The sequence below is a fragment of the Vanellus vanellus genome (assembly GCF_965231255.1).
Source record: "Vanellus vanellus genome assembly, chromosome: 4".
In the NCBI taxonomy this organism is placed as follows: domain Eukaryota; kingdom Metazoa; phylum Chordata; class Aves; order Charadriiformes; family Charadriidae; genus Vanellus; species Vanellus vanellus.
The window spans coordinates 75,281,021-75,301,649 of record NC_138909.1 but is presented as its reverse complement, the minus strand read 5'-3'; the positions used below and the strand labels follow the sequence as shown (position 1 = coordinate 75,301,649).

The 20,629-nt window shown below is 38.1% G+C and overlaps 1 protein-coding gene across 1 annotated transcript in view; it reads left to right on the top strand.

Annotated features, from left to right (window-relative positions):
- Positions 1-20,629, top strand: part of SGCZ (sarcoglycan zeta) — a gene marked incomplete at both ends in the record, with an annotated part of 532,526 nt that overhangs the window by 486,274 nt on the left and 25,623 nt on the right. The window contains 1 exon segment of the mRNA XM_082483107.1: positions 9,752-9,875. Within this exon segment, the coding sequence (XP_082339233.1) occupies positions 9,752-9,875 (124 nt within the window).

The following is a 20,629-nucleotide window of genomic DNA, read 5'->3' as shown; positions in this document are numbered from 1 at the left end:
AAGAAATTGAAATCAATAGAGAAGAAAGCCAGTTATAAAATGTTATAGTTACTGTGCAGATAGGACGCAGTCAGAACAAAAGGTCACTAGGTATGGCTCTTAAACTGAAAGAATAATTTACTTTAGTGTTCAGTGATGATTATTATATTTGACATTGGAGAAGGGAAAAGGCTCCCAAGGGAGCTGGGATATGAAGGAAGAAAGTGTTGCTATCACAATAGTCAGCAAAATTCACTTAGCATCATGTGGTTAATTTGGGGTGCTAGATGATCTCTGTCCCTGATCTCTGACTGAACTGAAGGCGAAAACAAGGTCAAATAGCCAAAAATTATAATAAAGCTTTCAAACTGGAAAACAGACACTGCGGGACTGATGGATTGGTAAGGGTAGCATTTCTACTGAAAGGGATGGAAAAAATGGGTCAAAAGAGCCATCTAGTATGTGAGACCTTTTGGTCTGAACTCACTAGTATGAAATGCTTTATAACGCTATTTTGAAAGATTTATCAAAGAAAAGAATTATTAAGAGCTTGACGATAAGTAAAAATTGGGGTGAAATAGAAGGTGGGTAGATTGTGCCAATCCAAACAAATATTTTTCCCTTGATAAGATACCCAATATTCTAGAAAATGGAAAACAGGTAGATGTCCCATTTGGAGTTTAAGTACAGAATTTGATATAGAGCTATATCTATTGAGAAATAAAAAGGCAAAACAGAGAAGCATGTATTTAAAGAAATTTTAAGTGGTATCTATTAGGCATGCATTGTTCGAATCCCTCCTTCAACCTGGAGGAAGATTGCAAGGAGAGTTTCTTCTGGAATGATCTTATTTCTGGTTAGAATAACTCTCTTTGTGCTAAAAGGGGGTGCACAGGTTTGACAGCACCGGCCATCAGTACATCTGGAGCACTAGAATAAGAATATCATAAATCTCAATAGCATGACGGTGAACATTAGATGAAATATTAGACAGAAATCAGCATTCTGCCTCTCAGATGCAAGAGGCTCTGGAATAGCCTTTCAAAAGGAACGACGGGAACAATTAAAATTCTTTATTATCGGTGACTGGATTACGTTTACTTTATGATTATGCCATGCCGTGGTTTCAGGAACACACAGATGGGCTCCATTGAGCATCGCTGTGCCTGCCTAAGAGGGTTGTGAGTGTGACACATAATACCCTATGTGTCCTATCTCAAAACCCGTACAAAGCTTGGAGCAGCAGGAACCGTTTGCTCAGTGCTGAGTTAATGACAGGCCAGGCACCTTCGCGCTCTGCAGGTTAGCGTGAGGGCAGCTGAGTATCCTTCTTTACAAGAAGCCCGCTCGGGTCTAACAGCGGTTGAATTGAAATTGAACGACACTTCTCAATTGCGAAGGGCCGATGCTTGAGACACCAGAACTCATTTCTGAAATGCTTTGGACTCTAAGCCCAGTGCAGTCTTATTCTACTTCTAGTCCGTAAAACTTGTACTGTACATCATGAAGGCCAAGTGATGCCGCTGTAGCAGCCGTAATATTTTCATTTCCCGTCTTTCTTATAGTTCTCAGTAAATAACTTTACTACTGTAATAATAAAAGGGATAAGTATATTTTTTCATTTGAGCAGCATTTAATTCCCTTAGTCTACTAAATTTCTACTAAAATACTAAATTTCTCCCCAGAGTTTTTTTCACTCTAGTTGTTTTTTTTCCCCTTCCCAGGAGTATCTACATTTTCTATGCCACTCTTTAGCCACTTTCCCAAGAAAACAAGGCTTCTTAATTTTGCTGTCTATCTATTCTCTCCCCTCACCTCCCCGATAATTTGTGAAGCATATGAGCAGTGTCATCCAAATTTGATAGAAAGGCAAAAGAGCCTTAAGTTTCTATGTGTTTTCTGCAAACCAGTGCCTAACCAGAGATGCCAACAGGCTTTAATAAGAAAATCACCTCATATTATTGGTATTTACTGCTGTCCGTTTTCCCATTTGTATACACGCGGCTTCAGACTACCCTCAACTTCTGACATATCTTACTTCACGGTCAGGTCATGGTTATAGTACAGGGAAGACACGGAGTTTCTAGCAGCGTTGTGGGTGCAGAGGGTACGGTTTGGGTTCTCGTCCTAGCACCACGTTGGAGCCAGACAAAGGATTTGAAGCTCATAAAGTAGGGTATAAGAAAAAGGAGGTTGAGAGGATGGGGGGTTGTGTGGTAGGTAGTTACAGGCAGTACATGAGTTTATAAAAATATTAGTTCCGCAGTTCATCAAACAGGTTCCTGTTGCTTATATCTGTGATTATACGGAGAACTCCAGAGGTTGCCTAAGCAGTGGAGAAGAATGAATGATTTTACATGCCTTACTCTGCAATTATCGTTCTGTCCTCGGTCGTATTTCAAGATAGAATTCTCTGCCAAAAAGAAAGAAAAAAGCTATTTGGCTTCTTCATAGTCTCCCACTCGGTTTTGTATTGGAGAAGGTAAAAAAATCTGTCTAGTTCTTTCCAAAGTGGGTTCTTGTCCTAAAAATGTGACTGAAAGTAAACTCACCAAACCTTTTCTGATTATTTTTCTTTGGATGGGCTGTTTTCTTCTTGGACTGTTTAGATGCAGTCCAAGTATGAGCCGCTGGAGAGTGCATTCCAAGCTCTCTGCTATGCTTAGTCTGCAGAGGTTGCTGCAGACCTGTCAAAGGAATTTCAGCACAATAATTTTCCACATGAGGTGCAGTTTCATCAAGATGTGAATGTCGCAGTTTACCTCAGCTAAAATATATCCGTTTATATCAGCTTGAGGCCCTTTGGGGAAACAATATTGAAAATATCAGTAGAAAATTAGAGGTGGTCTGGACTGTCATTTCCTAATCACGGGAAGCTAATGGTTTTCAAAACTGGGAAGATTTTGTGTCAACCAGTTCTCCTGTGCTTCCAGTTGTTCAAAGAGCCCAGTTCTGCTCTTCAGCCTCCCTCAGGCACTTTATGTTCAGATCTTGCTCTTGACAGCCACTTGAGCATTATCTGTGGGCACGTAGCTTCAATCTCTTTCTGACAAGATAGATTTCTATTTTAAGAAAATATATTCTGAGAGACAACTCAGGTAATGGAACTGTTTCTGGGAGGAAAATCAACTTCATGTACGGATGTTTAGCAGAGTGGCAGGGCAGGTGTAGAAGGGGTTTCAGGTCAGAACAGAAGTAAGGAAGATTATGGGAAAGGGAGTGTTTTGGGTGGAATAAGGGTAGCTCTAAAATGTCAGGGCTATGCAGAATCCTTTTTCCATACCTTTCCTTAATGGACTATCTTGCATTGTCTCACATTTAGATCTTTGTCTCACAGCTTGAAAGTTTCGACTTTCAAGCATGTTGTGGTACTACACTAAGAAACGAAAGCTCGCATTCAAAACCTTACATTTCTACTAATTTTCTTGATTTTTCAAAGGTTTGAGTTTTAGCAGACTTTACATTCTAGCATGCATGACTGTTTACTACCAGAGATTCCAGTTAGGCTTTTGGTTTGTTATGCTCTTAATATTATTTCTGATTTTGACAGTTTTCCTGTCTTTAGCTATTCTGGCTATGCCCTCACTCACTCAAAGAAACAACCATACATTAAGTTCGTTTTAACCTTCCTCACATCACCTGCTTATTTTGTCAAGCTCTTGCTTTAAACATTTGCTCTCTGCAACATTCCTCACCTTTCCTTGATGCTTCTTCACTTTTTCTAGTCCTCTAATAACATCACTGAAAAACTCTTCAATGATGTTTTATTCCTTACTGTTCCTCCTTGGCAACTAATATTTTTTATGTTCTCAGAAGAGATCCTTTGTTTCCCTGTGTGGGGACATTGTTTTCCTGATTTATCATCTATGTCAAATAACGTTAAAATATTCAGTTGTTTCAAGTGTCGCTATGATAATGCAGACCCACCGAACTGAAACCAGTACAGGGCAATTAGAAACCAGATTTGAGCCCAATGAGGTGATTTCTGGGTTAATGAGAATTTCGGGAATTATAATAAGGGCTTTCTGATGCATGCCAAATTCAATGACATGTAGAGCATGGACATAACATGAAATGATATACTGAATGCCATTCTACTATTCTAATTTAAGTCAAGAAAGTTTTCTCTTTATTAAAGTTTATTGTCCATGAGTTGCAAAATTGGATATTGGAAAAAAAAAAAGGACATGTTGATATTTCCTGGTTTAGAATCGTAGAATCATAGAATGGTTTAGGTTGGAAAGGGGCTTGAAGACCATCGAGTTCCAACCCCCCTGCCATGGGCAGGGACACCTCCCACCAGACCAGGTTGCCCAAGGCCACCTCCAGCCTGGCCTTGAACACCTCCAGGGATGGGGCCTCAACAACCTCTCTGGGCAACCTGTTCCAGTGCCTTACCACCCTCACAGTGAAAAACTCTTCCTAATGTTTAATCTGAACCTGCCCTCTTACAGTTTAAAGCCATTCCCCCTCGTCCTATCGCTATATGCCCCAGTAAAAAGTCCTTCCCCAGCTCTCCTGTAGGCCCCCTTTAGGTACTGGAAGGCCGCAATAAGATCTCCATGGAGCCTTCTCTTCTCCAGGCTGAACAGCCCCAACTCTTTCAGCCTCTCCTCATAGGGGAGGTGCTCCAGCCCTCGCATCATCCTCGTGGCTCTCCTCTGGACATGCTCCAGCAGGTCCATGTCCTTCCTGTGTTGGGGACTCCAGAGCTGGATGCAGTACTCCAGGTGGATTCTCACGAGAGTGGAGTAATTTACACCATTACCTCTTGCATAAAACGCTTATTTAACTTTCTCTTACTTAAGACTTATGTTGCGAAGTCACAAAATAGAGAGCCAAATTGTGCCCTTAAAGGTGAGGTTCCCACATAAACCAAAGAGAGCTTAACACGACCATATGAGAATTTTGCTCCTTGATAAAGGACAGCTGATGATCAGTGAAGAGTATTAAGGATTCATGAAGCCTGCACGTTTACCCTTCCAGTTCAATAAAAACAGTTATTTCATCCTGAAAATACAAGCTTTTCGTTATAAACATAGGAACACAACAAGCTTCAGGAAAACTAACTATTCTAACAATGATTCATATGCATCTTGCAGAGATGCACATTTTGATACATGTAAACGTATCAAAAAGATTTTTTCTCGCTTTTAAATATACGATAAAAGTTGCATGTATAAACTTGTAAATAGTATCAGTAATGAGATTGAAATGAGTGAATAGTAATTTCATTTTCATAGCATTCCTACTGTGATGTCAAATGCAGCTAATCAAGAATCGTGTGTTTGAATAGTTCCAGTATCTTAAAAAAGGGCTTCCAGGATTTTTGTCATCAGGATCATAAAAGTACCTGGTTATTCTCTATGCATACTACTGGAGCTTGCAAGCCTGACTTCCAGGATATGGACCGAATGGGAATCCTAATTGTATGTAGCACCATCAGCGTTCAGTGGACTCCTTTAAGGACTCTTGGTCTCACTGGAGGGCTCTTGAAATCAGTTTCCTTGAGCGTTAAGGCAGCCAGCTGTTCATTTCGTGATAATGGAAATGGAAAGAATATATATTTAAAATTGTTTGAGGTTTGTGGAAAACAACATTTTCAAAACTTCTTTTTTTTTTTTTTTTTTTTATTCTTAATTCTAATTTGGAACAAAATAGTTTCACTTGTGGAAGAGGAAGGCCCCGCATTCTGTGGGGTTTTGGGGTTGGGAGTGCTCGTTCACAAGGAAGAAGTAGGAAGATGGATAGTGAGAGGCTTGGCACATGTGTTTGCCTTCCTTTCTCCTCTTTGTTACTTGCTTCTCTGCAACTCCAGTCTGCCACAACTCTTCACCTACAGGCAGACAGATACTTGTCACAATCATTTTAATCTGTAGAAACCCACAAAAAGGGCACCTAGTCAATATGTAGGTTTTCTGTTGGTTTTATATTTGCAAAACATTTTTTTTTTAATAACGGGATTCCTATGCTAACTGAAAAAAAGCCTCAACAATGTATGTTGGCAAGACCATCGTATATAAAGGTAAACACCTGGAAGTATTGAAGTGTTTCTTGACCACCAGGTCTAAAGATGCCAGTAAAGGGGAAATGAATGCCTGCTTTACATGTGCAATCTCTAGTTGACAGTGTATTTTTTAATCCCCTGTTTTGAATACAAATTCCAAATTGGTAAAGGTTCATAGCAGTCATTTTACCAAGTAGCATGGGTTGGATCCACTGCTTAAATAGACACGAAGCAACTAGATTATTCACATTTGCACAGGGGAATCTTTTATTACCTTCTATTTTAAGAAATACCTTCTGCTAGCCAACAGAGAAAAATTAACATAGATAAATTATATCCCATGTGAGTATGAGGGATATAAATGAGGTAAATCTAAAATATTTCTAAAATCCCAAAATGAAATCTTTTGGTTTATTTTTTAATTTTTTTTTCTCTAAAACAATCTAGGTCAGCTTGTAAACAGAAAATACCAAATGAAAAATAAATGTTTCTACATTTCTGATGAGAAATATTTTAATACCTTCAAAAGAACATATTCAAGATATTTGAAAAGTTTCCTTTTTTAGCAATAATTCTTTAATGAATTCAACTCAAATTCATATAGCTTTGATCTTCTGAAATTTATCTTTTTTCACAAATTAACCATTGATAATTAAAAAGACCAAAGCCCTTCTCTGCTCTGGGTAGATCATCTGTCTGCATCTCATATACAAAATTGACAGAGTATATTATTTAAAAACCTCCTTTAAAAAGCCTCTTTGTCTTTCCCACAGTGTTGTAGTCTCTGTCTAATAATAGCAGTAGTTACCTTCTCCATCATAGCTGTTTGTTGTTTGGGAAAGAAAAATTAAATTGTATGAATAGGATTGACTCATAGATGTAAACGGCACTGTGACAGCCCATCAGTAAATCTGAAAGGAAAGCAAGTCCTTGATATGCTGTTGCAATAATGCACTTTTCCTTGGGGGAATGAGTATTACAATGTGGAGTGTTACAATAAGTTTTTAGTAGAGATTAAAGCTTTCAGAAATATTACAAAGGAAAAATATTATAAAGCAGCTGCATATCAAACATAATTTATCTCCAAACATTGAGGAAATAATCTGTCTGTGTGTATAGAGTTTTGCATTTCCAGTAGCCTGCTGCAGATTGCACAGCCAAGTCACTTTTCAGATGTAGATCGTCAGAAGAATAGTCATAAGAAAAGTAAACTAGTAACTGTAAAACAAATTAGACATTCAATTTTGCTAATAGGTGGGTGGTATTTTAAAAACTACTCTGCTGATCATCAGTCATTGATCGACATTTCTACCATATTATTTGATTTCAGGAAACTGCTAAAAAAAAAAAATCTATTATGTGAAAAAGAAATTTCTTCTCCTCAATATGTAGAAAGCTGATATTAACAACTTCTTCTCAAGTTCAGAAATTAATTGCCCAATTGCCTTCATTTTAGACAGACTGGAAGTCATCATTAATGTAGTTCATGAAAAACAGTGCTGAAACTAGACAGAACAACTCTGAGCTATAAACTGTCGTGTGTTTTGGGAAAAAAAAAAAAAAAAAGGAAGCTCATTCTTCAAACAAAATCATAGTTTCTTGAAATATATTCCTAAATAGATTTTTATCGTCCACCTGCTGAAAAAATTCAGTCAGGTCTGAGAGTGGTTTTGATGCTATGAAACCAGAAATGTTTGTGACTTCTCTAATACCCATCAATTTAATGCAATAAATGTAGTTAAGAGCATTTTTGTCTTCATGATTGTGAAATGGCAGCTGAAACCACTGAGGAATGTTAATATTCCTGGAAAGGAGGTTATAAATCACAAAATAAGCTGCTAAAAAATATGCAACGGAAGTATCCAATCATTTAACATTTATACGATTTATTTTCCTTTTAAATTCAAGGTAAAACCTCATGAAGGCAAAAAAGTACTTTTGCAAACCTGATTTCTAAACTTCATAGTTCATATAGGTTCTGAAAGGAAGCTCTTTTTCTGCTGTCTTATACCCATCAGAAGTTGACAAACCACCACCTGAAAAACACTGATGTACATGATTAAATAATTCATGATATTTAGATTCTTCCCTGCTACAAAGAACTGCAGAACCTTCTATTAACTTCTCCCTACAGATTGTCAAAAAAAAAAAAAAAAAAAAAAAAGAAAGAAAGAAAATGGCTTAGCACTAACAGAAATACAGGTTTTTATACTGCTCCTATCTAGATGTATCCCATGTATGCTCTTTTTATATAGGTAGCTACAAATACTGTTTTCCTCTAGCTGAACCCTGCTTCTAATAGTTTCATTTTGTGCTACCAAATAATTGCTTTCCTTTTTTTTTCCCCCCCCTCTTTCCCTGTTGAGTGTCAGTGACATGTAACAAACAGAAATATTTCATAGACACACCGTCTCAGTGACTTACTTTGCATGCAAATGTGGCATTTTGCTTTCAAAATGATAATCCATCACTATTCTGTACGCTTAAAAAAATCAATAGTTGAAATGCGCTGAAATTCTCTTGTTCCATTGTTGATGGATCTTTCATTTGGCTTTCCTGTAGCAAATTCTTTGTCACACTATTCTTTCCTTTATACATCTAGTACCTCATTATATTTTGGGATGGATGTGACCTAACAGTCAAAATACAATTTGTTGAAGAGGGAAATACAATGTTTTCTTCAAGCTACTCATTCTAGACATTTCTATCATTAATATATTTCATCTTACAAAAAGCCTTTGTTCAGGTAAAGTGGAACTATGTTCTGTCATTATATTATTGGGATATAAATAGATTTAAAGATTTGTCTCGCTCTTAACAGGGACTATGCAATAAATCTACAGCCGAACACAATCGGAATCCAAATTTTTGTTTCCTGGTTCAATGCAGTTTTCATCCGATCTTTCCTCTTCGGTGTGTGTGAGCACAACTGCTACGAAATCCTCGCATTAGTGCTTCGCTTTCAAGAGAAACCTGTACAATACCGAGGATAACGTAGCTAAGAAAGTATCATAGTTCTGTGTTCAGGTTGATGGAGGAGTATAGAGAGAAATGGAAAGACTGACAGGAATAGAGCAGCAATAGCTGCTTTGAGGAGAGCTGCCAAGGCCCAGGGGTGAGAGTCTTAACCCCGTTATAACAGTTATAACAGGGTTAAAGAGCCTAATGAGTATTCTGCAGAACGGAAAAATAGCAGGCAAAAAACCGCAATAGCAGAGACATAACAGATTTTCTTTTCCTCTCTTCTTCGGACGTGGTGCTGCTACGCCTATCCAAAGCGTGAATGAGCCTGTGAAGGTTGTCATTCCAATCAGTTGTACATCATTCTTTAAAACTTTTTAAGTCTTTTGTTTTCTTTGTATTTAGATGAGCGCTTGTCATCAGTCACTAAGCAGACTTTAGTGATTAACCTGGCATTACAGAAGCACTCGCAGAGACGCGTGCAATCTTAACGTACCTGTATTTCGGTATTAATACAGTCAAGTAAATTAGGTACTAACGCCGGAAACCATCACTAAGCAGAAAAGTTTACAGCAGTATATGCTTAAATGCTGTCTTAGAAATAGGTTTAAACACGTGCTTTTTTTGTTTTCTTTCTCTGGGTCATAGAGAATAGTCAGAGAATCACACATATTACTAATTTTTGCTTCTTTACCTTTCAAAATCCATTTGTATCTACACGCATGGTGGGTTTTGGGGCTGGGTGGTTTTTTTGGTGGTTTGATTCAGTGGATTTTTTCCTCAGTGGGTGGTTTTGCCTTTCAGACTTGAATCTCCTACTAGATCTTTGGTGATGGAAGCACCCAGGGGAGTGCAAGTCAACGCAGCTGCAGGAGACTTAAAGGCTACCTGTAGGAAAGAACTGCACTTACAGTCCACAGAAGGGGAGGTAAGTTCAGCCAGCAGAGGAATGTTCTACAGCTCTGCCTAGCATAACGCAAACAATGTGGGGGCAGTTTGTTCAGCAGCAAGGTAAACATCACAAGAAGCGTTCTGCAGTTGCCGACGTTAAAGTAATTTTGGTTTAGCTCGCACAATTCTTAATACCTCTCTGCTTTTTGCAAATATTTGATTCACGGAGTTTCATTCTGAAAAATTACTAGTTAAATGAATATAGATAAGGATTTTTTTTTTTAACCTAAGAGTCAAGGAAAAAGCTACCCAGTCCTTTAGCGTATTCCTGGGACAGAGACAGCTGAGTGATAGTGGTAAAAAATTACTTTGGAGGAATCTGACAAACTAAGAGAGAGAAATATGGGTTAATTTGGATTAATGCCTCATTAAACCATGATGAAGGGGTTTAACAAATTTTCTCTACATCTGATTTATTTCCTTGAACTGTTACTATCTCCGTAAGAGAGACAGAGTGCTTCAATGGTATGTTCACTGTACCGTTTCATCAGTGTCTTGTTTCAGTGATCAACTTGTAAGAAAGATTTTGGTATAGATTCTTCATGTGTAAACCTGTGTGAACTCATGAAAATGATTTTAAATTGGGTCACTGGTTTGGTTGGCAATCCGTGTGTTGCAGAAATGCATGAAAGATTAGTGGTATGAGAGTCCTTTCATCTTCAATCCTTAAAATGATATAACATTAAAAAAAAAAAAAAACTTGTGCAGGGGTATCAAAGGCTCTTAGTTTCCTATAAGGCACTTTGGGCAAATGGATAGATTTTCAAATTGTTCTCAGCGGGACTTGCCAGATTACAGCATTTTTGGAAAAAAGGTTGCTTAATGTAAATATATAGTTAGGAATGGCGCTTTTTAGAATTTTTTTGCCTTTTGTGTTTGTAATTTGTATTTTCCACCAAATGTTCCCAGACACTTTACAAACTGTCCAAATAATCACCAACAAACACCACCAGCACTCGCATCTGTGACAGATAATCCCCTGCAATGCACGCTCTTTGCAGTACAATGCAGACAGGAACATTTTTTGGCCAATACACCGCATCAAAGGCCTGCTTTGATAACATTTTTCTATTGATGCAAGTATTTGTCCTGCATAATTAAAGCACAATATTTTCCTGATTCAGAGCCTCCAAATATTTATATACCACATGTCCCATCTTAGTTCTGACTTTCCCCAAGAGCCAGCCCTTCCCACAGTCCCTCATCTTTACTTACCACCGCTCTAAGTATGAAATCTTTGTGACTGCTTCCTAAAGTTGCCGAGATAGCAGTAAGGACAATATAATCCTCTTTTAATAGTAAATACTGCCCTCCCTCACCTTTCTGCTTTCTGTGAGTATTTTTGTTGCAGAGGCTACAGCTTCCTGTAACCTTTCCTGCTTCCCCTCCGTAAATCCGTTCCTGGCCCAATCCAGTATGTTTCCTACATTTACTAACATAAATTTTTCACCTAGAATGTACTACTTTGTTCATTCCCTTCATGATATTGCCAGAGGGAAAATGTAATACTCCAATGAAAATGAAAAAGAAAAGTAAAAAACCAAACCAACAGAAAGACTGTTACATTCCTCGATCCCCCCTGATCCCCGAAGCAATGACTGTAGCTATACTGTCTTGGTTCAGTATCGTGCATCTCTGTGGGGCTTTGTACAAATATTTAATCCATGGATTCATCAGGAATTTTTTGCCTATATCAACACTGTGCATTTATTTCATGATTTCTATTTTTTCTTAAGCATTTACTACAATTTATTGAAAAGGTAGTTTTGGAAATAATGTCGTATGACCTCTGTTGGACTTTGAGAATGGGAACCCAAGAAAAGTCATTATGACTACACAATGTATTATTCAGAACTGGAATTCAATTCGGTATTAAATGCTGTGTAGGAAAAAAATGCCAGTGTAAAGCAGACTCTGCTGAACTTCGTATTAAAAATAATTGTATTCCTCAACATAGTAAGTAAGATTTTGCACATCTGTGATTTCCCAAGTAGATGTTTTATTGATAGTTATCAGAAAACAGGATACCAACCTTTCCCCACCCTTTCCCAAGGAGCTGTTCTGTAAACATACATCCAACAAAGTTCAAAGTGTCTAATTATCTCTTGAATACTTACAATTCCAGTAAGATCTGTAAAGAACTGTACCCTAAACACATGCAGAAATTCCATCCTGAGGTCTGACCGATGCCTTTATAGTCCACTATTTGATCTCTTACACTGGAGCAGGTCAGAAGAAAATGCAGAAACACTTTGGAAAGCATACCGTGAGCTTCCACAGCATCAACGGTTGTGCGAATTTATCACATTAGGGCCATTAGGGCATTGCTGGACTGATTACAGACTGGCGTGAGGAACCAGGGTAAGCATCTGATGGATACAATGTCTACATAAAAAATATTGCTCATTTTTAAGAAAACGCGTTCTAAAAAAAAAACAAAGTACCTATGTCAAAAATAGTCTTCATTTTAGCATAAAAATGTATGCTTTATTGGTCAGGTTTCTTTCTTAAATAAAAGAATGTTGTATTTGTGAATTGGACCAGTGAACCATTTTTGTGATAAGACATTTTTTGTACTAGATGAAAGACAAGGTTTTTGTATTATTCTCACACTGGTTAACTAAATTTAAGTTTTTAATGTTTGTAAGCTTATTCAACAAATCATCAAAGATACGCGAATTAACGTTTTCCTTCTGTAGCATAATTATTGCCCTCTTATGCCAGAAAATAGCTATGTGACATCTGGAATCAACCAGTTATGGCCATGTAGCAGAACATTATGAATTTACTGTGGATTATTCTATGAAACATACATTTTCCTTTTATTTAAGAATAACTTGAGAATGTTTTTTTAAGAACACAAATGTGTTTATGAAATACTTTTCCTCCGGCCTTATTTCTCATGCAGTATAATCTCTAGCCTCCCACATCAGAAACTGAAAGCCTTTGCAAGCATTCTGAATTCTGCTGTTTGATACATTTTCTTTTTATTTACTGCAGTATTATAATAATCCTTTTAGCCCTATTACGCATTATGGTGCGTGATCCCAGACTGAATACTGGGGGCTGTAATTTAGACGCAGATTCTGCTGCCCTTTATAAAGCTCTTGAGCTGCACCCTTGTGAGCCGAGGCATCAGCAGAATCCTTTGATTCAATTATAGCTTGGCATTTAATTGTGAACTATGTATTATTCTATAAATAAACCATAACCAATGGTTTAAAGCAGCAATCATTTACAAGGAAAATGAAATGTGAAGCTCCAGGCTCTAGCTGAATCTATTGGTTCACATAAGAAGAAAAAGAACATTTGTGGTCTGGAAATTCAGCACAATGAGTGCTGGTTGACTACTGCTTCTTTCACATACAAACACAATGCAAAAGTACAGATCAATTTTGAATTCTGTAGATACTAGATTTTTCTAGGCGTAAAAATATGTTAGAATAGAACCTGAAACACATTATCATATAATGCTAACAAGCTTAAAGGATTATTTGATGTGGTCTAACACCTAATTGGTCTAACGACTAATTTTAATGGTTTTGGCAATATGTCTCCCTGTGAAGGAGAAGGCTGATAACCTGCCTCGGCTTTTATGAGGCTTGTGCAGCTGCGACGTGTTTTTGCAAGCAGCTTCTACGTAAGCTGGGCTCTGCGCTTCCGTTGCGTTCCACTGACTATCAAAGACCAAGTAAGTAAGAGGAGAAAGACGCGCAGAGGCTTCTCGTTCTTACAAACATATTCATATTACTCACCCGGTCTGTGACCTTTTTCCTATTTACTTCTTTATGCCCTTGTACTTCCTTGTCAAGTCACACTCCTTCCTCGCGTCATTTGTAGACTATATTTGGTTGTTTCTGGCATAACGTGGCTGTTTCTGGCATAACGTGGCTGATCCCTTGGTGAGGCTTATAGCTGTCACATTAAAGATGAGCAATACGCTTCAACAGACAAAGTTTACTCAAAATCAGCGTAGCAGACGAGGCCAAGGTTATGTTTACCATTTTAGCACAACGCAGTTTATGAAGCGTGCACCCCAGATTATTTTGTAGAGACTAACAAATATATATAGTACTAACATTTGATATAGAATACTACCCAGTTGTTGTCTGGAAGGAAAGACGTCAGTGGAAATGAAGGGAAATACTTCTGTATTTTTTTAATTATTAGTTTCCAAAATTCTGTTAAGATGTTTTGACAGATATTTAAATTATTAAAACGCCGTGTTATTTTTAAACAACAACTTTCATTTTCAGCTTAAAATGGTTTTAATGTGTATGTTAATTTACAACGAAAAACACTTTTATGTAGAAGCCTACAACCAAAACACAGTGTTCCCAAACTACAAAAGCAAAGTGTTTTAACTGACAACGCATATCTTCAAACTCTTTATTCATGGGCAAATTTTGAAGACCAACACCATAAGCCATTTTATTAGAAAGAAAAAAAGAAGTAACAATGAATAATTTATTATATAAATAAAACATTTTTCCATTAATATCATATTTTAATCTAGTTCTGATTTGAATGATAATTAATTAATAAGTTTTTGTATTTAGAAGACTAAGCACAAATATTCCAAATACATTTACCTTTCTGGGTTGGGTACATAAATCACAAAGATCTCGCGTCTGTCCCCTGATTGAATGAATTTGCAAAGATGTCTAATATTAGGTAGAATTTGGTTCTGGGAATTCTTGTGTACAGGACTACCATTGGCACTCCATAAACACTGGAGCTTGTAAACTTCTACTGGTCAACGTTCAGAGCGACCCCATTTGATCATCTATGAAAACGATTTCCTTAATGGAAGGAATAAATAAACCAGAAAGTTTTTGCTTCAGTAGCCACCCGTATAAATTGCTCTGGGGTTATAACTCAGAAGTCACAATATATGCTTGTCTTTATTTAACATGAATTTACAAAATGTGTACTTAAAATGAAACTTAGCTCTCATAGACACCACTTCAGTATTGAAGAGTCAAAACGTAAATTCTTCCATTCAGGCAGGAACTGTACACTTCACTAATGTACAATGTTATGTTCAACATATATATATATATATATATATATATATATATATATATATGTTAGTTTCCAAATCACTTTCAGTTGTCACTAATTCCAGGCATAACATGGAGGTGGGAATGGGAGCAATGGTAACAAAAGAAGAAACTTGCCAGGGTGGACCTGTCCAGGTGTATCTGGTATAATCTTTAGAAAGAGAACATTCGCCTCACCAGAGGCCTCATTTGGTTTGTGGTCAATTGATCCCACTCCTGTAGAGAATGCTTTTTCAACACACAGGTTGTACTAGATGTTTCAATCTTCTCTGCATATTTAGTATATTCAGTTTCACACCAGTCGCCACATTCATTTCACTGTTTCCTCAGTACTCTTTACGATTATGAGAGATATCGTTCCAGATGTTGTGCCAGCATATGTTTAGATTTTTCAGTATATGTGCTATCAAATTAATATTTTAATTTTGTTATGATTTTTTTTTTCTCAGAACTATCTTTCAGATGTAATGAAAGTTAGTGTAGGTGAACGGTTTTAAAATAAATGTCAAAACCAAAGATAAGTATTAGAACAAATGGCCTTCGTGAACTGAAGTACTGCAATTTATCCTATAGTTCATCTTCATACCATCATATGAAAATAATATAATTGAGTCGTGACCCATTTATATAATCCTATTTGTATGTATGCTTCTGAAAGCATATGAAGAAGAGCAAAAAGACTAGAAAAAATCTTGCATTGTTACAATTCAGATTAATTCTGAAGAGCCTAAGGGAACCCAAAAGGTTTATTTAGTAAGACGTCATTACACTGTCTCCTCAAACTGATTGATGAACACCAACCTTTCAGCTTTCCTTCTTTTCTTCCACATCTCCTCCAGTATCCTGCCATTTCTTACCTACACTACCCTGAAATGTGCCTTTGCAGCTCTGTAGAATTACCTGTCTAATCAAACTGTACATGAATACAGAAAATTCTTTAATATTTATAAATGCTAACTCTTTCATTTGGCATTGTCAACTTAGCTCATCATTTCGTCTCTTGAGAGGAGTTAGTCAAGCACCCAGGGCAGAACTTTTTATACGTGACAGGTTCCTATCTCCGTGTGAAATGGCCTGTAGGAATATTTGGGTTTTTTACCTCATGCCTATATCTTGCCCACTGAAAGTTCTCTCCTTCAATTTAGTTCTTTGGTTTGCAGGCAATCTGTGTTTTCTGGCCTGCCTTCTTCCCCTTTTCCCTCTCACTGTTCAGATTAACAACAGAGTCTGATGAGCAGATGACTTGCAGATCTCCGTTAGCAAAAAATGCATGTTAAAAAGTACAATTTTCCCATTCCTATCACCCACCCTACAGGCTGATTCAGTTTGCTATTTTAATTAGTCAGAAACCAGGTCTACGTTTAAATATTATAGGGCAAATATTTTTTTTTCCAGCACTAAGGTGCACGAGACAAAGCAGTGATCTACGATTTCTAAACCTTAAGTATTTAGAGGGAATGATGCTGTTCGATGCTTGCTGATGTGAAACAGCATTTCTCTGAGCAGCGGCAGCCTTTTCCATCTTGTAATCTCTCAGTCAGTCTCCTACACCGTTTCAAGAATAGTAAAAGTTTTGGGTTTATCCTTGCCTATTTGTCTGCTGAGGTATGAGACTCTCAGAAAGAGCATGACTGACTTGCATGGCCTTGGTGCATATGAAGGATTAAACGGCTTATCTCGCACCTTTCACAGCACAAAAGATTAGAGACAGACCGTGTACACAGGCGCTTCCATTTACTACTGTCATCTGGCAGCAGTGGTCCCAGAGAACATAATGCTCTTCAGTTTTGTGTCTTGCCGCTTCTTTCTCTCTCTTTAAACACCTCATGACAGCAGGTATAAAACGGTGAGTAGTTTAAGTTTTACTGATGTTGGAGGACTTTTTGGCCCTGAATAAGCCGAAGTCGAATGAAGTTTTTAGCCGAAGATAGGAGCAGATATATCCTCAAACATAGACTATGTTCCTCTGAAATTCCTTGCGATTGGGCTAGTATGATGATATTTGGACCCCCGCTTAACTAATAGACAGCAATCTATCTTTAAATTTAGTCTTTTATTTATAACCTCGACAGCATATGTACGGAGTAGATTTTAATGCTGGCTTTAAGCCATCTTTATTAATCCTCTTTGTGTCGGGCATCCCCAGGGATTAGCTACAGGAGTCTGTTTGAACTGCATAGCCTTTCCGTCTTTCTGCGAAGGCGTAGAGCTTGTTAGATGCACCCCAGCAGATACACCCTCACAAGAAGCCACATCAGTTTTTTCTCAGGCTCAGTGCCCCAATATCCACGTTGCTCACTAGATGCTCTGGGATGCACGCTGGGACAGGACCTGATAGCTACCGCTCAAGATTCCGACACCAGAAAAAACCTGGGCTGATCTACGGCACAGTGTGAAATTTGTAAGCGCCAGCGGAAAAGCATGCAGAGCTATGCTTAAAAAGATAATTTAATTTAATGAGCGAAATAACTTAGCTACATTGTATTGTCATGCACACTGGAGGAAGGTCTGCTGGATTAAAGGCTTAGAGCAATACACCACAGAACATCTGCAATGAGGGGCTGCAGAAGCGTAGCTGTCCTGGTGTAAACAAACACATAAAAATATTGAGCTCCTAGGAAAAAAAAGTTAATAAAGTTCAAGAGATTTTAATCTAGCCTGATCTCTGACACATATGCCCTCTGATTTTTTCTGAGTGAATTCATGTCTTTTGGAACCCATTTAATTTTGATTTACAGATTTCCCATGATCCCTCCCCATCAGCACTGCAGTTAAACTGTTAAAATGTCCAGTCACACACTCTGTCAAAAGTACAAATAGCTAATCTTGTATTGTTGTTGGATTTTCTTACATGTATGTCTTCTGCACTGAAGTTTCTTTTATGATCACATATATAATATTCTAATATCTCCTGCTTCCATTTTTTTTTTTAAACAAAAGCATAGAAATAGTCTTTTTCTTATCTTCTTTGATATTCCAAGTACATCAGGGCTTACTGAAAATCAGTATTAAAAGTCCAAAAGGCTGCTCACGTTTTTTTTGAGACCTATTTGTTGAAAGTTATCAAGAGCTGCTGATTAAAAGTATATGACAGTACTGGCTCCTGTTTAATATCCTGTTCAGTTACTGTTGAAATTGGAAGTATTTTATCACAGTCATGTTCTGACATCAATACTTGATCTTTCTCCAAGTACAGAACTATGCTGAGCACTATTCAGTATAAAAGATATACTTACACTTACATAGAGCTTACACTGTTGAATGCTACTGGATTTTTACACAAAACTATTGATAATTCGGCCATTACTACATTAATAGAGGACTTGTTAACATTTCTTTTATTCTTGATGTGAGAAATGAAAGAGTACTTTTTATTACCTGTCACTCCACTGACTGATGATTATGTCCTTTGGTTCCTTCCTACATTTTACCAATTTCTAGCTTCTTGTTTGCTATCAAATTCTTTTTCTCTCCCATCTGTTATTGTGTTTTCTTATTATGCTTTCTGTGGTTACTTTCACATTTACTCCTAGCTGCGCTGAATGTTTTTACATGTGTAATCTTCTTCTTCAGTTGTAATTCTAGCAGAACATTATTAAATTGTTCCCAACACCATCCACCTTTTTTCCATCAAAATTATTTCTTTCGGGGGTTTTGACTCCTGTTTATTTCATGTCTACGATACCGGACTTTTAAAGCAACAATGTGCGTATAAATACATCGTTACGTTGTTATATGAATTACAGAACAAAGATGATTATTTGCTGCATTTTAGTTTTGTAATCAATTCCTCTGTCAGTCAGGATATTAATTCATCGAGCATCACGCCACGCAGTTGTCACCTGTGCCTCTGAGATTCTGACATTCCCAGCGATGGCAGTACCTTACTCGGGAAGCTGTAGAACTCGCAATGAGGGGGTTTATATTGTTTGGGGCTACTTTCAGCCTGCGTTCCCTTTGATGAGCCCAGGCATTTACAGTGCTTCTGCTGTGAATGGTAACACGGCTGCGCATCGGTCTTTGTATCGGATTTTATCCAGTCTTCTTTCCTCAAATTTTTCCCGGCCTGCTTTCCTTCACTTCCCTCCAGCAGGGGCTTCGGAGTGCTTCTGCACTGCTATTCTGCCGTACACCACTGATTTTATCATAAAATAATACTTGTCTCCTGTAGAAAAAACAACACATGCAATATCTCCCCAGATTCTTTACATGTTCTGCCAACATTGGGATATAATGGTGTCGAGTCGGCTTTGTTGATTTTCAATACCTTATAAAAAACACTAGCAAGTATTTAAGGAACTCACCTTTTCCTAAGCTTTGTACTGTTATCTGCAGGGCTTAAAGCTGTTTTGATTTGTTGCCCGTCTTCATGAAGTACATAGTCTGCACCGGAGGTAATGACTGATCTTACTTTGGCTCTCATTTACTCCTTCCATAAATAAAAAGCAAACTCTAAGCAGCTGGAAACTCGTCTGCTTGTGCCAGTGGAAGACATGGGGTTTTTCTACTTTAGTTACCTAATTTCAGGACGTTTATTCAACACACTGAAAATGTAACATAAGTGTAAATATAGTGGAACTCGATACAGGTCCATAAACATTACTGGTATTTACAGTCTCATACTGATTATGTTGTTTCCAATGGAAGCATATGGCTTGAGAGGCTTGAGACATAGGCCTACAGGCTTGAGAGGTGGACCTGTGCAAACCTCATGAAGTTCAACAAGGCCCAGTGCAAGGTCCTGCACGTGGGCCAGGGCAATCCCATGCACAAATTCAGGCTGGGTGGAGAATGGATTGACAGCAGCCTTGAGGAGAAGGACTTGGGGGTGTTGGTTGATAAAAAGCTGGACATGAGCTGACAATGTGTGCTCGCAGTCCAGAAAGCCAACTGCATCCTGGGCTGCATCAAAAGCAACGTGGCCAGCAGGGCGAGGGAGGGGATTCTGCCCCTCTGCTCCGCTCTGGGGAGACCACGCCTGGAGTATTGCATCCAGCTCTGGAGACCTCAGCACAGGAATGACATGGACCTGTTGGATTGGGTCCAGAGGAGGGCCACGAAGATGATCAGAGGGCTGAAGCACCTCTCCTATGAGGACAGGCTGAGAGAGTTGGGGTTGTTCAGCCTTGAGAAGAGAAAGCTCCAGGGAGACCTTATAGCAGCTTTACAGTATCTGAAGGGGGCCTATGAGAAAGCTGGAGAGGGACTTTTTACAAGGGCATGTAGTGATAGGATGAGGGGGAATGGCTTCAAACTGGAAGAGGGCAGATTTAGAATAGATATTAGGAAGAAATTTTTCACTGTGAGGGTGGTGAGGCACTGGCCCAGGTTGCCCAGAGAAGCTGTGGCTGCCCCATCCCTGGAGGTGTTCAAGGCCAGGTTGGATGGGGCTTTGAGCAACCTGGTCTGGTGGGAGGTGTCCCTGCCCATGGCAGGGGAGTTGGAACTAGATGGTCTTCAAGGTCCCTTCCAACCCAAACCATTCTGTGATTCTCTGATTCTATGATATTAAAAAAAAAAAACACAACAATTTTTTTAATCATATTCAATGTTCAGAAAGAAATGGAAATAGCTTGATGACCTTCTTAATAATACTTTAACCTGAAATCTTTTCTCCTCCTAATTTAGGTCAAAGAAGCTCTTTATTTTATGTGTATGACTCTGTACC